This window comes from Schistosoma haematobium, chromosome 2 (assembly GCF_000699445.3).
Source record: "Schistosoma haematobium chromosome 2, whole genome shotgun sequence".
NCBI lineage: Eukaryota > Metazoa > Platyhelminthes > Trematoda > Strigeidida > Schistosomatidae > Schistosoma > Schistosoma haematobium.
The window spans coordinates 42,709,306-42,723,482 of record NC_067197.1 but is presented as its reverse complement, the minus strand read 5'-3'; the positions used below and the strand labels follow the sequence as shown (position 1 = coordinate 42,723,482).

Here is a 14,177-nt window from a genome sequence, read left to right as displayed (position 1 = left end):
AGTATCTTGCGTAGACAACTATTTATAAATACTTGCACCTTCTTGATAATGGTTGTAGTAGTTCTCCAAGTTTCAGCTCCGTACAGCATAACTGCATCGACGTTCGTATTGAAGATTCTCACTTTGATATTGGTTGAAAGTTGTTTTGAGTTCCATATGTTCTTCAACTGAAGGAATGCGACTCTTGCTTTGCCAATCCTTGTATTTACGTCTGCACCTGATCCTCCTTGTTCATCGATGATGCTTCACAGGTATGTGAAGGATTCTACATCTTCCAGAGTTCCGCCATCAAGTGTGATTGGATTGCTGTTCTCCGCTTTGAATTTGAGGATCTTGGTTTTCCCCTTGTGTATGTTGAGGCCTACTGATGCAGAGACTGCTGCTACACTGGCTGTCTTTATCTGCATTTGCTCGTGTATATCGGATAGGAGGGCTAGGTCATCTGCGAAGTCCAAATCGTCTAATTGGTTCTGAGCTGTCCATTGTATTCCGTGTTTTCCTTCAGATGTCGAGATCTTCATAATTCAGTCGACATCTGAGGGAAAACACGGAATACAATGGACAGCTCAGAACCAATTAGACGATTAATCATTGACTAATGAAAATGAACTTAGATCACTTTTAATTTTTTAGTTAATAGAAAAAACAGTTCAATATTAAAGGTTTCTGGATAGAATTCCAACATTTAATTTACAAGCATCATGACTATAATTACAGATATCACTTACGCCTGTTACTCTCAATGGAATATAGGTCACCGATACCATTTATTATCGAATAAAACATAATCATATGTAGGAATTCCTTTCATGAATGACTTTATTTAACCTAATATGTTTCACATATTTTCATCGAAAACGGAAACCTTATCAGTTTAAATCATAATAAACAAACAAACAACAACAACATGGAAACACACTTTAGAATTTCATTATAAGAGAACACAACTATATTAATATGTATATGTATGTGTGTGTGTGTACAGGTGAGTTCCCATCGTGTATCCGATATAGTGATTATGCATTGGACAGTTGAAAGATGAGTAAAATTATATTATTGGGAAGAGAGAAATAATATATATATAGTGGAACTGATCAATTCACTCTTAAATGTTAAACAAATGTAAAGATTTAGTCGATTAGGTGTTCAAGTATAGAACTCCTAACTGTTTTCCTTTCACTCTTATAGAACCAAGCTGGAATATGTTCCCGTATCCGAGTTGAAAGCGAGCTCTGGCTACGGCCAATGAGAAAAGGAGGAGAATAAGAGTTACCACATACCAACACACACACGCGCGCACACATACAAACAAACACACACACACAGAAACATAGTTGTTTATTGAACAGAAAATTTATTTAATTATTTATTTATTAATAGGTATTAATAATAAGCTTGTAAATGAGCAAACACGTATACAAATATATTTAATGAAATGACAGAGATAGACTAATTATTTTCATCAAAATAATCAGAGTATAGATTACTCTGATGAACACAATAAGATGTATCCACTCAGTGATGTCATCATCATCATCATCTTCTCTTTCTTCGTTTCTATCGTATTATTACTTGATGAATATAGGTGTATAAACTAGAATGTGAGAAAGAGAGAACAATGAAATATGTATATAATTAATAAAGATGAATAGGATTGAAAAATTCAAAATAAAGAATTACACTATTCACAATAAGATGATAGTGACTATAAGAACAAAAACAACAACCATAACAACAGTAGAAGCAGCAGTAGTAGTAGTATTCTTCTTAGAGATTGATCGAAATAAAACAACGATGATGATTATTGTAAGGATAGTGATTAGGAGAAGAAGAAAAAAACATAAAATGAAAACGATAAGATCTTGTAAACATTAAAAGATCTACACTCATATGTACATATAGAATGTTTTAAAAAGAGATAGATTAGTGATAAGAAGGAGAGAGAGAGAGAGAGAGGGGAGAGAGAGAGAAGAAGGAAGATTGAAACAAGATCTATAAACATGAAACAAAATAGAATATTCTTGAAGATATAAATCTCTAAGAGGTAAAGATAGAATTGATGATATTCATAGTATGAAGAAGATTGATATGATAGAAGAAGAATAATTAGAACAAGATGATGAAGACTGGAAACAATTATTCGATGAAACCAAGTTATCAGAAACAAATATATGTATATAAACAACTCTTCATATATTCATTTAATGATGACAATAGTAATCCATGAATAAAATTGAGGTAGATCATATGTGTTTATATATATAGTTTAATTGAATAATGTATTTATCATTTTGTAATACCTATCTGAATACAATGCACTGGTATATAAATGTAGTAGGAATGAAATGAGTATAACCCCATATATGCTTCACATATATATATATATATATATATATGGTAACAGCTTAGTGTAACATAAAACATTATTTAAATAGAATGAGGTAGATGAATGAATAATATCAATCAAAGCAACAACAATAAAAACATGAAAATAAATGTGATTTTAAAAAAAAAGAGGGGGGGGGAGAGAAATAAAGGATCATGCACCATTGAAATACCAATTAATCATAGTAGTTGTTTTAAAGTTATTCAATGAATTGTTACTAAGGGATCCAATATTCTATTGACTATCATAATTGGTAGTGGTACTGTTATTAATATGACCGTTATTATTATTATTATTGCTATTCAATGAGAATAATGTCATTGATACATTATGAACAAATTCCATAGTAGGTTTAAGTTCTTTTGGTTGTAAATCTCGAGGAATCTATAAATGAATATAATGAAGAAAAGATAAAAATAAGATAATTTAAGTAGTGTAAACAAAGTTCAATTTATGTTAAAATAGTCATTAAATAAAGGATAAAAACCATAGTAACAACTGAATCAACAATGTCCTCAAGGTGGAATGAAAAATTTATTTACTTGAACACATATACGTCACACAAGTCACTTGATTTGCGTGTGGGTTGTGATACTACCTGAGTGACCAAACAGAAACAAATGGTTTTTTTAAGGAATCACAACCGGAGCCTTTGACCTATAGGTCTGATCCACAAGGTAGTAAAGCAACGTCGGGAAATGCAGTCTCATGGCAGCCGGTGATCAATAATTGGTTCATACGCCATTTGTTCCCTCAGGATCATGGAGCCCATGTGCAAAATTGATGTGGAATCAGGATTTTTCCAACTCTCCTAGATGGATCCTTTATATCCACTAACCCGGTTGAAATGCCGAACATCCTCGTTTCGTCGTCTCAATTTCGTACTCAACAGTAATGCCGCGAGAAGGCAGTGAGTAGGATTTCCCTCGCAGTGGTTTCAATGAAACTAATCTGCATAATCCCTCCCTATCATGGTCTCTATCATTATCTTCTTTCTTTATCGATTTAATTACATGATATTAATAGATTTCTGCATGTATCCGAATTGTGCTTAGTAGTTTCAGATACAGTAAAACACAAATAATGTGACCTTTTTATTATTTACGGGGACTTTTTCCCCTTCAAGTTGTCATGTTTTATAATTAAGCATCATATTAAAGGTTGTTTCACATAGCTACAAAATATAAATCAGTGTATAAAATTTATTACTTATATTTAAAGATTAGATTATACAACAATTGATTGGGTAGTTTTTAGTAAAATGAATAAAGAGAATGACATTTATTTTAGAAGAGCATGGAAACATGAGTAAACCTTTTTGTCTTGAGATTTTAACTCAGTGATAAAAAAACACAGAGGGGGGATTCATATGTAAAATGTTTAAAAATACAAACTAAACCCTAGTGGATTTACTCTTTAACATATATAAAATCTCAATGTTTGTGATCATGAGTCAATTGAAGCTAGACCACAATGGAAAACCTGGAAGCACTGGACAGCCGTTTCATCCTTATATGAAAGTCCTCAGCAGTGCATATCTACGATCCACCTCACGTGATTAGAAACCAGGACCAATCGACCTCGCGCGCAAACCCTTAACCTCTAGACCAATGAGATGGGCGGCATCCAATGGTGCTGGTATCTAACTTCAACCATCTTCCATTGTACTGAGGTAGATACCTGTCTCTACCCGACACGGATTGACCCCAATGGTGACGGCTTCTAATTAGAACTCCGAGAATTCCCTCACGAAACCAGTCACTATTAAGGACATGGTAATTATCAGTATGCGGGTGTGGAGACTATTAAGTTTTTGATGAACCGATTGATGTTAGACCAACATTGAAAACCTGTAAGAAAAATCTTAATAATCTTCACAACCTCATACTGATAATTTTTATTAAGTTGAATATTATTATTGATACTCGCTTCCATATATTATATGTAAAGGTTACAACCTTACAACGGAATCTACAATTATTATTATTATTCGAGTTTAGCGGAATCAAAAAAGGAGTGTAGCTGAGATCGAATCATGACTTCAACTACAGTCTCTACAAATTCCCCATTCTGATCATTAAGGAATAGTAAAACGCATAACAATAGTTAATAGGTCCACTGGAATGTTGCAATAAGGAGAATATAGAAGCCTAATGCAGCTATCTACTAATTATACAACGAAAATAATAAAAAATAATCTTTAAAAATAGTCCAAATGTTCTAACTTCCCCAGTATTCGTCTCTTCGTAACACTAATCACTAGGATATTACAAAGCTAGATACTAACACCACTGAACGCCGGTCATTTCAGTGGTCTAGAGGTTAGGCGTTCGCGCGCGAGACCGATAGGTCCTGGTTTCTAATATCGCGGGGTGGGGTCGTGGATGCGCATTGCTGAGGAGTTTCATACTAGGATGAAACAGCTGTCCAGTGACTCCATGTTTTCCATTGTGGTCTAGCTTCAATCGACTCATGATCTCAACCATTGAAATTACTACCATGTCCACAAAACCTTTCTGATAATATAAAATTGATGAAGTTCGATCGGACAGTAAGTCGATATCTGCTAATTTCCCATTCGAACCCAAATGCCCAATGCTTTTAATGTATAGTCAAATAGATGTTGTCATCTGTTAATACTATTCATCATTGTTTTATAATTAATAAAATAAATAGATACTATATCACATTGTATTGTTATTGTTAATATGATAATAGTAACCCTCCTACAATCAATTTCGATTATGGTTAAATATTGGTTAAACCCTCTTATATTGACTTAATAGATAATTTTATTTGGATAGTAACAATTCGTCTCTTTCTTTGTACTATTATAATCACTAGGTCATATGACAAACTTTAGCTAAAATGTTGTTCGGTTAAATATAACTCAGTGATTCATTCACCCCCTTGTTCGCTCCCTTATGCATATGTAATTACTCGTATATATATATTCGTCTCTCCGTTTCAAATTCACTTGATGTGCATATAGCTTTATAATCAGCGCTATCCGCTAATAAACTGTAGTTGCCGCTTCTCATTACTATCTGATTTTAAATATCGTTGAGAATTTATAGTATAACAACAGTTATCGAAGTGATTGATGAATGATACAAAGCCATTACAATGACATAATATCATATCAGATTATTATCATTATCAAAGCTAAGCATAAGTAAGACATACATAGAAGTTATAACTTAGAATAAAAATAGATCAAACAGGTCAAGGTTGAAATATGACACTTCATATAAGTAATTATACAGTGACAATAATATGAAAAGTGAAAAAGAGACATACAAAGAGAAAGAGAACAACAAGTGAGATTTCAAAACACAAAGCATCTAATAAAACGCTTTGTTTAAACTTTTTATTAAAACAAACAAATATATTGTTGATTGTGAATAGAGAACAAATTCATAATAACAAAGAATAGAAGAACAAAAGGTCAAGAGGATTTATTGATTTTTTTAAAAAGTAGGTCAACCAAATATACACATATCAATGATGGACAATGGATCAATTTTGTGGATTAGTTGAAGTTAGATATTAACACGGTCGGATGCCGGCCAGCTCAGTAGTCTAGAGGTTATAAGCGTTCGTGAGCGAGACCGATAGTTTATTAGGAAAAGTTTTATAGAAAAATAAAAGGTCAACAAATACATACAATAATGATTGTAAGTAACACTAAAAGGATATGACTTGATCTTTTCAAAACAAACTGAACATTAGGTAAATAGATTATAATGATAGAAGTATATTTAATAGTTGAATTCATGAGTCAATTGAAGCTAGACCATCATGGAAAACCTGGAAGCACTAGACATCTGTTTTTTCCTAGTATGAGACTACACATCAATGCGCTTCCACGATCCCGCTCCGCAAAATTAGAAACAAGAAACTATCGGTCTCGCGATCGAACGTTTCACCACTAGACTACTGAGATGGCTGGCATCCAATTGTGTTAATGTCTAAATTCAACCAATCCATGAAATTGAGCGACATATCGATCATTGTCTTCAATGAGTTACTATCTCACAATTCCACTGGTCACTGCTTCTCACTAGAACTCCAGGAAATACCTCTAGAAGCCAATCACTAGTGAGCATATGTTGATTAATATCAGAAGAGCTTTTTTGTGGATATTATAATAATTTCAATAGTTGAAATCATGAGTCAATTAAAGGAAGATCACCATGATAAACCTGGAATCAGTGGACAGTCGTTTCGTTTTATTGTGTGACTACTCCTCCTCAGAAATGCGCATCCACGATCTCCCCTGATGAATGAGATTCGAACTATTAAAATTACTATCATATCCAACAAAATCCCCCCTTCTGATATTAATTATCATTATTATTATTATATAGTACAAATTATTTTATTTTAAAAATGGTCTGTTTTATCTCCAACATCATAAACATACAATCTGAAAAAAAAACCCAAAAAACAAACGGTACCACAGTTTATCGTATAAAGTATTCAGGCAAATTATTATTAAACATATACATATTAGAAAAACAAGCGGCTATTATGATCCAACATCAAAGTATGTAAATTTTACATTCATGTTATATAAATGAATATACCGATATACTAATAATACGTTGTTGTTGTTGTTTTTATCAGTATTATTCGTTTTGTATCTATGTATGTATATAATTATTACTATTACCAAAACGGTAACAGTATTAAGAACTGATTACCATAATAATAATAATAATAATAATAATAATAATAATAATAATAATAAAGTCATCATAAGTACACATTCACACTTATTATTATCTTCAAGTTGTACTTCACCTGGAGGAATTTTTATTTACAATATACCGGCTAATAAGTTGTAAGGATAAAAGAGGTTAGTGATATTGATGGTGGCGGTGATGGAAGGGTAGGTGGATTTATGTATATATATATATATATATATATATAGAGAGAGAGAGAGAGAGAGATGGGTGAGTTTTAAATAGGGGTTAGAATATGACGATAAAGAAAGAACACAGTAATAATATACGGTCCTCTATGTATTAATCTATATTTATTCAGTGTTATCTTTCTAAGTGTATCTGTGTGTGTGTGTGTGTATGTGTGTGACACCATAATAGTGAACCGGCTTTGTAATCAGACCGCGAATGAAGTGATTTTTTTTAAAAAAAAAAGAACAGTAGACAAGTTAAAGCAACCAGTAGGTTCAAAGAGTACAACCGAATAGACAAATGAAGTATAAAAAATAAAATAAAATTGTAAATTTTAGATATAGTAACTGAAATTTACCCATAGATACATATACATATACAAATCATACAACAAACAATCAATGACAAGAAAACAAAAGGTATAAATTAGTGGCATAAAATGACGTCCCATGTGAACATTTAACTGTTGATATACTTACACTTGTCCATTTTTAAGCATGAACACAGACTTAGATACATTGAAACAACAATACAATATATATATGTGTATACATGCGTGCTATACATATGAGGAGAGTAGACAAGTAAAAACTGACAAATACATACATGCATATATTATAAAATATACATATAAGCGGTGCCGATGAAAATCAACTCCGAAGACGAGACAAATACTCTTTCACACACATATATACAAACTATGATTCAAAAGATGAAAATGGACAATAAAATAGTATAATTTGATATATTATGTATAAATGATATAAAACTCTCTCTCTCGCTAGTACACAAAAGTTGGCGTCATGGCGGCATTTCACTTTGCCACAGACTTTTAACTCGATAAAATATGAGCATTTACAAGACAATAAATATATGCATGCATATAAGCTTACATGAAGGAGACATGGTTAAACGAAAGAGTTAGGTACCAATAAGGCGGTACATAAAAAAAAGTAAGAGGTGGACGGCGACAACGACATTGAAACAAACCAAACTAAGATCAAAGGTCAGATAATATAAGATCTAGCCGAATTCACATCCTTTTAAAATATTACTAACTAAACAACAAAACGACTGTTACTGTTTTATTACATAAATTAAATTTTCTAATATATTGTTTCATTGATTCAACTTATTATGTGGAGACTGAATCATACGTTTTCTGATACTTAAAAATTTATGTATATGGCATCAGTGCTTGAAGTCACTAACTTCTAGTCTGAGCCATGTTGGTAGATGCAGACTACTTGGTTGGGGTCCGCGTGACTATCGTAACCAATGGTTGGAGACTCTTGGTGACATGGCTCAGAATCGATCACAATGGCGTCGGTGTATACACTCCCTGTCTTCCCTTAAACTAAGAGATTAAAATCGCTTCATATCTTTCTACGAACCAATTTTTTCTTCTTGTACTATATCTCTATATGCAATCTTTCTCTTATATATTACTACCTTTGACCTAACCACTGCTATGAATCCGGTGTTCATCTTGTTGTGCTGATGCGGTATGGCAACCTGGACCGATGCACATATGTGCCTGGTCCTACGTTGTAGCTGACTGACTGACTGATGTATATGGCATATGTAGAAGACAGAATGGTACACAGAAGTGATCAAATATATAAGTTTATCCTTGAAATTTCTAAAGAAGTTCACTAAACATAATAGAAACATGATGGGTAATTGAAATCTTAACAATCGCATTTCTCATTAAGAATTATTACTGATAAACTGACAAATTTTGAGTGATTTCAAACTTGTATCTCATAAATCGAACTTAGTTTTGTGAAGATCTATTGAATTTCGAAGATATTTTTCCATATCTACAGAATCATTAGTTGGACCAAAAGTCATAAAGAGATATCTGTTACTTAAACAAACATGCACGTCAGGTAAAGTATACTTACTGTTCAAGAGGGGGGGTGATATATCCCTACTTCAACTCGTGGAGTTGAATTCCAAAGGGAAAATAAACTTTTCAGGAAAGAGAGAGGTGATAAGCTCACCTGATTCTATCACACTCCATGCCTATGCGCACATTCTAGGTCAATCGAAAATGATAAAACAACCGAAACGCTATTGGTCTGACATTTGTCTCAATTATCCGAGGGGCATATATATATACTTGTGTGAACTGTCAGTTTGAATACCGATAGAGCTACTTTCTCATTCCAGCAGAATATTAGGAAGAATTATTGAAATCAGACGACTGGTTAACATAAAAGATGGCAATAAGATATACGAAATAAAAAACGGTGAATGTATTTAAGATATTTGATAAAACATTTAGTCTCCCCCTCGTTAGGACTAAAAGCCTTAAAATTGACGCTCATATTCAAGAGACTCGACGATTAACTTTGATGTCAACTTTCATGAAAACTTGAATTTTCATTTACTGATGGACGATTTATTTATTGAAATTTCAAGTACATTAATATGTTGAAGTAGTTAATTTTATTAGTTCGTATATGTTGAATGGAAGGTAACGAAACACAATGAATTCAACATATTCTGCAAATATTGTCATGCTTACTTTGTTTAAGTATGTAAAGGGAACTAACTGCATGCAAATGAAATAATAACACAGTTATCTATTGATTTATTTGAACACATAAATATTGATACAATGGGGCACCGGAAACATACGCACCACACAAATCACTTGATTTGTATGAGGACTGTGGTACTACCCGGATAACCAGATCGAAGCAAGTGGTTTTCTTATGAGGACACTCCCCGAACCTTCGACCTAAAGATGTAATCTACATGGCAGTGGAGCTACGTTAGGAGATGCAGTCTCATGGTAGAGGGTGACCAACAATAGGTTCGTACGCCATTTGTTCCCTCAGGATACTGGAGCTCATGTATACCACTGATGTGGAATCAAAGTTTTCCAACTCCCTTAGGTAGATCCTCTATATCTACCAACCCGGTTAGAGCTTCTCGTCTTCTCAATTTCGTAAATAATAGTAATGCTACGAGAAGGCAGTGAGTAGGACTTCCCCTGACAGTGGTTATATATTCTTGACCATGTGAGAATATTTCAAGATGGAGAGCTAACTGTCCTCACTCTCGGCTGTACATATACTAAACTCTTTATCATTTGATATATCTTTCATTATTTTAAATTAACTATAGTCATACTTCAATACTTCTGAACTTGTTAAGTAGAATTAATCCAAATTATTATTATTATTATTATTATTATTAATAGTCGAAAAGGTAACTACTCATGACATAGTCACTTCTAATAATAAATGGTGTGAAGAAAATAAAATAAAGGAAATGAATGCGTCATTAACAGAACATAATGATGTTTGTTTTTACGGCAGTATATAAGACCAAAAAGAAAGAAAGATGAAGTCTAGTTGCTAATTTGATTTTTTGCCGAAATGTTTCTTCTTCTTCTTCTTCTTCTTCTTCTATCTTCCCTTTTAATTGATAAAGACTATTATGTCAATTGTCATTGTAGAGAAGAAAGAATAAAGTATGACAAAGTTTTGCTAGCTTAAAACAACTCCAATCATCTGTAGTCCATGACGTGAATCTCATTGAATTTCACAGGTTTATCATATTATTATAGGAAGTGTATGCTTAAATTACATCAACAATAACATCTGATATATCTTTACAATTGTTTGAAGCATCATTCCAGTTTGTTAACAGGTAAATTGTGTCAGTAAAGTGTAGGATGTAGGTCTGTTTTGATTCAAATATAGTATTCATTATCAAACCAATTAGTGATATACTTCAGAATACAAAGTTTATACCTATGGATTCTGTTGAGAATTGATCAATAACTATGAATAAGTTTTGCGATCCGAGTCATTGAATTCAGGTCCCGTGATTTAATGACATGTTTATCATTTTAATAACAATTCAACACATACCCGGGTAGCCCCCGAATACCCTGGTATGGCCGAGAGTGGGGTGGGTCCGCTCTCCCTCTCGAAAGGCTCTCACACGGCCACGCGTATACAGCCTCTGCCAGGGATGTCCTACTCACTGCCATCTCGTGGCGAGGGTGTTGTTTACGAAATTGAGAGGATGAAAAGCGAATGTCCGGCGCTTTAATCGGATTCCAAACAAATGGTGCATATGGGCTCCAGGATCCTGAAGGAACAAATGGCGCATGAACCAATTGTTGGTCACCGGCTTCCATGAGACTGCAACCCCTCACGATGCTCCACTGCCTTGTGGATCAGACCTTAAGGTCAAAGGCTCGGGGTGTGATCCCATAAGAAAACCACCTGCTTCGGTCTGAGCACCCGGGCAGTATCACAGCCCTCACACAAATCGAATGATTTATGTGGCGCATATCTATTTGGTGCCCCCTTGTACCAATATCTATGTGTTAAAGTAAATAATAATAAATAAATCCTAACCCTCACATAAATCATTTGATTTGTGTGACGTTTATGTATTTGTTGACTTCTTGTATTAATGTTTATGTGTTTAAATAAATAAAAATAACACACACTAGTTCCCCTTTTAATATTGTTAAAGTTAATGCCAGTTGGTACGTGACCTTTACCCTTTAGTTTAAAAATGGCATACCTTTAATAAATTGAAATTTTATCTGTTTATACATTTCTATTGGTTGGTTAGAATGATTAATATTTTGGATTGTCAATTGTTAAAGTTTGTCAGATAATTAAATTTTCAATAATACTATCAGGGGAATTCCTGCTCGCTGCCTTCTCGTAGCATTACTGTTATTTACGAAATTGAGAAGACGAAAAGCGAATATTCGGCGCTCTAACTGGGTTGGTGGACATGGAGAGTCCACCTAGGGGAGTTGGAAAACCCTCATTCCAAATTAATGTTGCACATGGGCTCCACAATCCTGAGGGAACAAATGGCGTATGAACCAATCGTTGGTCACCCTCTACCATGAGACTGCATCTCCTAACGTAGCTCCAGTACTATGTGGATTACACCTTTAGATCAAAAACTCCGGGTGTGGTCCCCTAAGAAAACCACCTGCTTCGGTTTCGGTATCCGGGCAGTAACACAGTCCGCACACAAATCAAGTGACTTGTGTGGCGCACATATATTCAGCGTCCCATTGTATCAATATTTATGTGTTCAAATAATAAAATAATAATAAATAGATCCTTTTGTCGTTCATATGACATAATATACTCACAATTGGTAATCTAGATTAGCAAACTTAGACATGATTGCTGAACTAACATGACTTATGACTACAGTAACATTATCATTCCTACAGAATGTATACACTAAGTTAAGATAAAAAATGACGTCATCAATATAAATAATAAACAGCACAGTAACAATAAGAAATTACGTCACAAAATAATAATAATTGCCGTGCTACAAGTCAATTAAGCACATATTAGATAAATACACTTGCGCAAAAGTATTAATTTCATGTCGGTATAACCTTTATTCAAAATGTCTTATTTTTTTAATTATATCATTACTGGCTATAAATAAGATAATTTACATTGATTATTAAAAAGTTAGAAAATTATAATCATAGAGGTGCTTTTTTGCAGATTGTAGTAATTTAATAATTGAATTCATGAGTCAATTAAAGCTAGACCATTATAGAAAACCTGGAAGCACTGGACAGCCGTTTCATCATCATGTGCTCACTAGTGACGGTCTCCAAGATGGATTTCCTGGAGTTCTAGTGAGAAGTAGTGACTAGCGGAATTCATTCGGGTCTATTGTGAGATAGTAAATCACTGATAAAAATGGTGGATGGTCGCACCATTTCGTGGATTAGTTGAAGTTAGACATTAGCACCTTTGGATGCCAACCATCTCAGTGGTTTATATGTTAAGCGCTCGCGAGCGAGACAGATAGGTTCTGGATTCGAATCTCGAAAGGTGGTGTCATGGATGCACACTACTGAAGAGTCCCATAATAGGATGAGACGGCCATCCAGTGCTTTGAGGTTTTCCATGGTGGTCTAGCCTCAATTAACTCATGATCTCAACTATAGAAATAGTATCATTCGGTTACCAATTATCGTAATGAGATGAAGATTTGAGATATATCCCAATCAACAGAAAATGATAGCATAGTGAAAAGTCATAGATAAGGTGATTCAGGAAGAACAAACAGATATACTTTAATGAACGTTCAAGTAATAAAAGTGTTATCATGCTCTTCTGAACATTGAAGTATAACACTATAGCAGTGATAACTAATATAGTTTAGAAAGAATGTCTAATACTGATTAACTGAATGTTTTAGAGATAAAGATAGCAGATAACTCTTGCTAACGAAACCTGGACGAAATATGTCTTACTCATTACATTTGTTCAATCACATAAACAGAAAGATACTCATCGAATCCCTCTCTTATGGTGCTTAGTTTTCCTACAAATAAACAGTGCCCCTTAAGGACTACTGAAGGTCCCAAGCGCGGGTAAAGGAGGGATGTTACCAACCTCTCCCAGTTATTAAATTCCAATTTAATAAAAGAGAAATTACTATTATGGTGAACAAAATGGATGCTGTCGAAGTGTGACGGTGATTGAAACTTTCCGCTTGCCTATAATGTAGAAAGAGTTTTTGAAGAGGTTAAGAAGAAAACTGGATCAATATTAATGGTTATCAGTCAGTCAGCTACAACATAGGACCAGGCACATATATGCCCCCAAATGCCCTGGTATGGCCGAGAGTGGGGTGGGCCCGCCCTCTCTCTCGAAATGCTCTCGCACGGCCAAGCGTATACAGCCTCTGCCAGGGAAGTCCTACTCACTGCCATCTCGTGGCGAGGGTGTTGTTTACGAAATTGGGAGGACGAAAAGCGAATGTCCGGCGCTTTAACCGGATTCCAAATCAATGGTGCACATGGGCCCCACGATCCTGAGGAAACAAATGGAGTATGAACC

General features: G+C 34.1%; 1 protein-coding gene across 1 annotated transcript in view; it reads right to left on the bottom strand.

Annotated features, from left to right (window-relative positions):
- Positions 1-538: 538 nt before the first annotated feature.
- Positions 539-14,177, bottom strand: part of MS3_00007014 (uncharacterized protein) — a 35,379-nt gene continuing 21,740 nt past the window's right edge. The window contains exon 3 of the mRNA XM_051215270.1: positions 539-2,770. Coding sequence (XP_051068471.1) covers positions 2,621-2,770 — 150 coding nt within the window. The 3' untranslated portion in view covers positions 539-2,620. The remainder of the gene's footprint in view (positions 2,771-14,177) is intronic.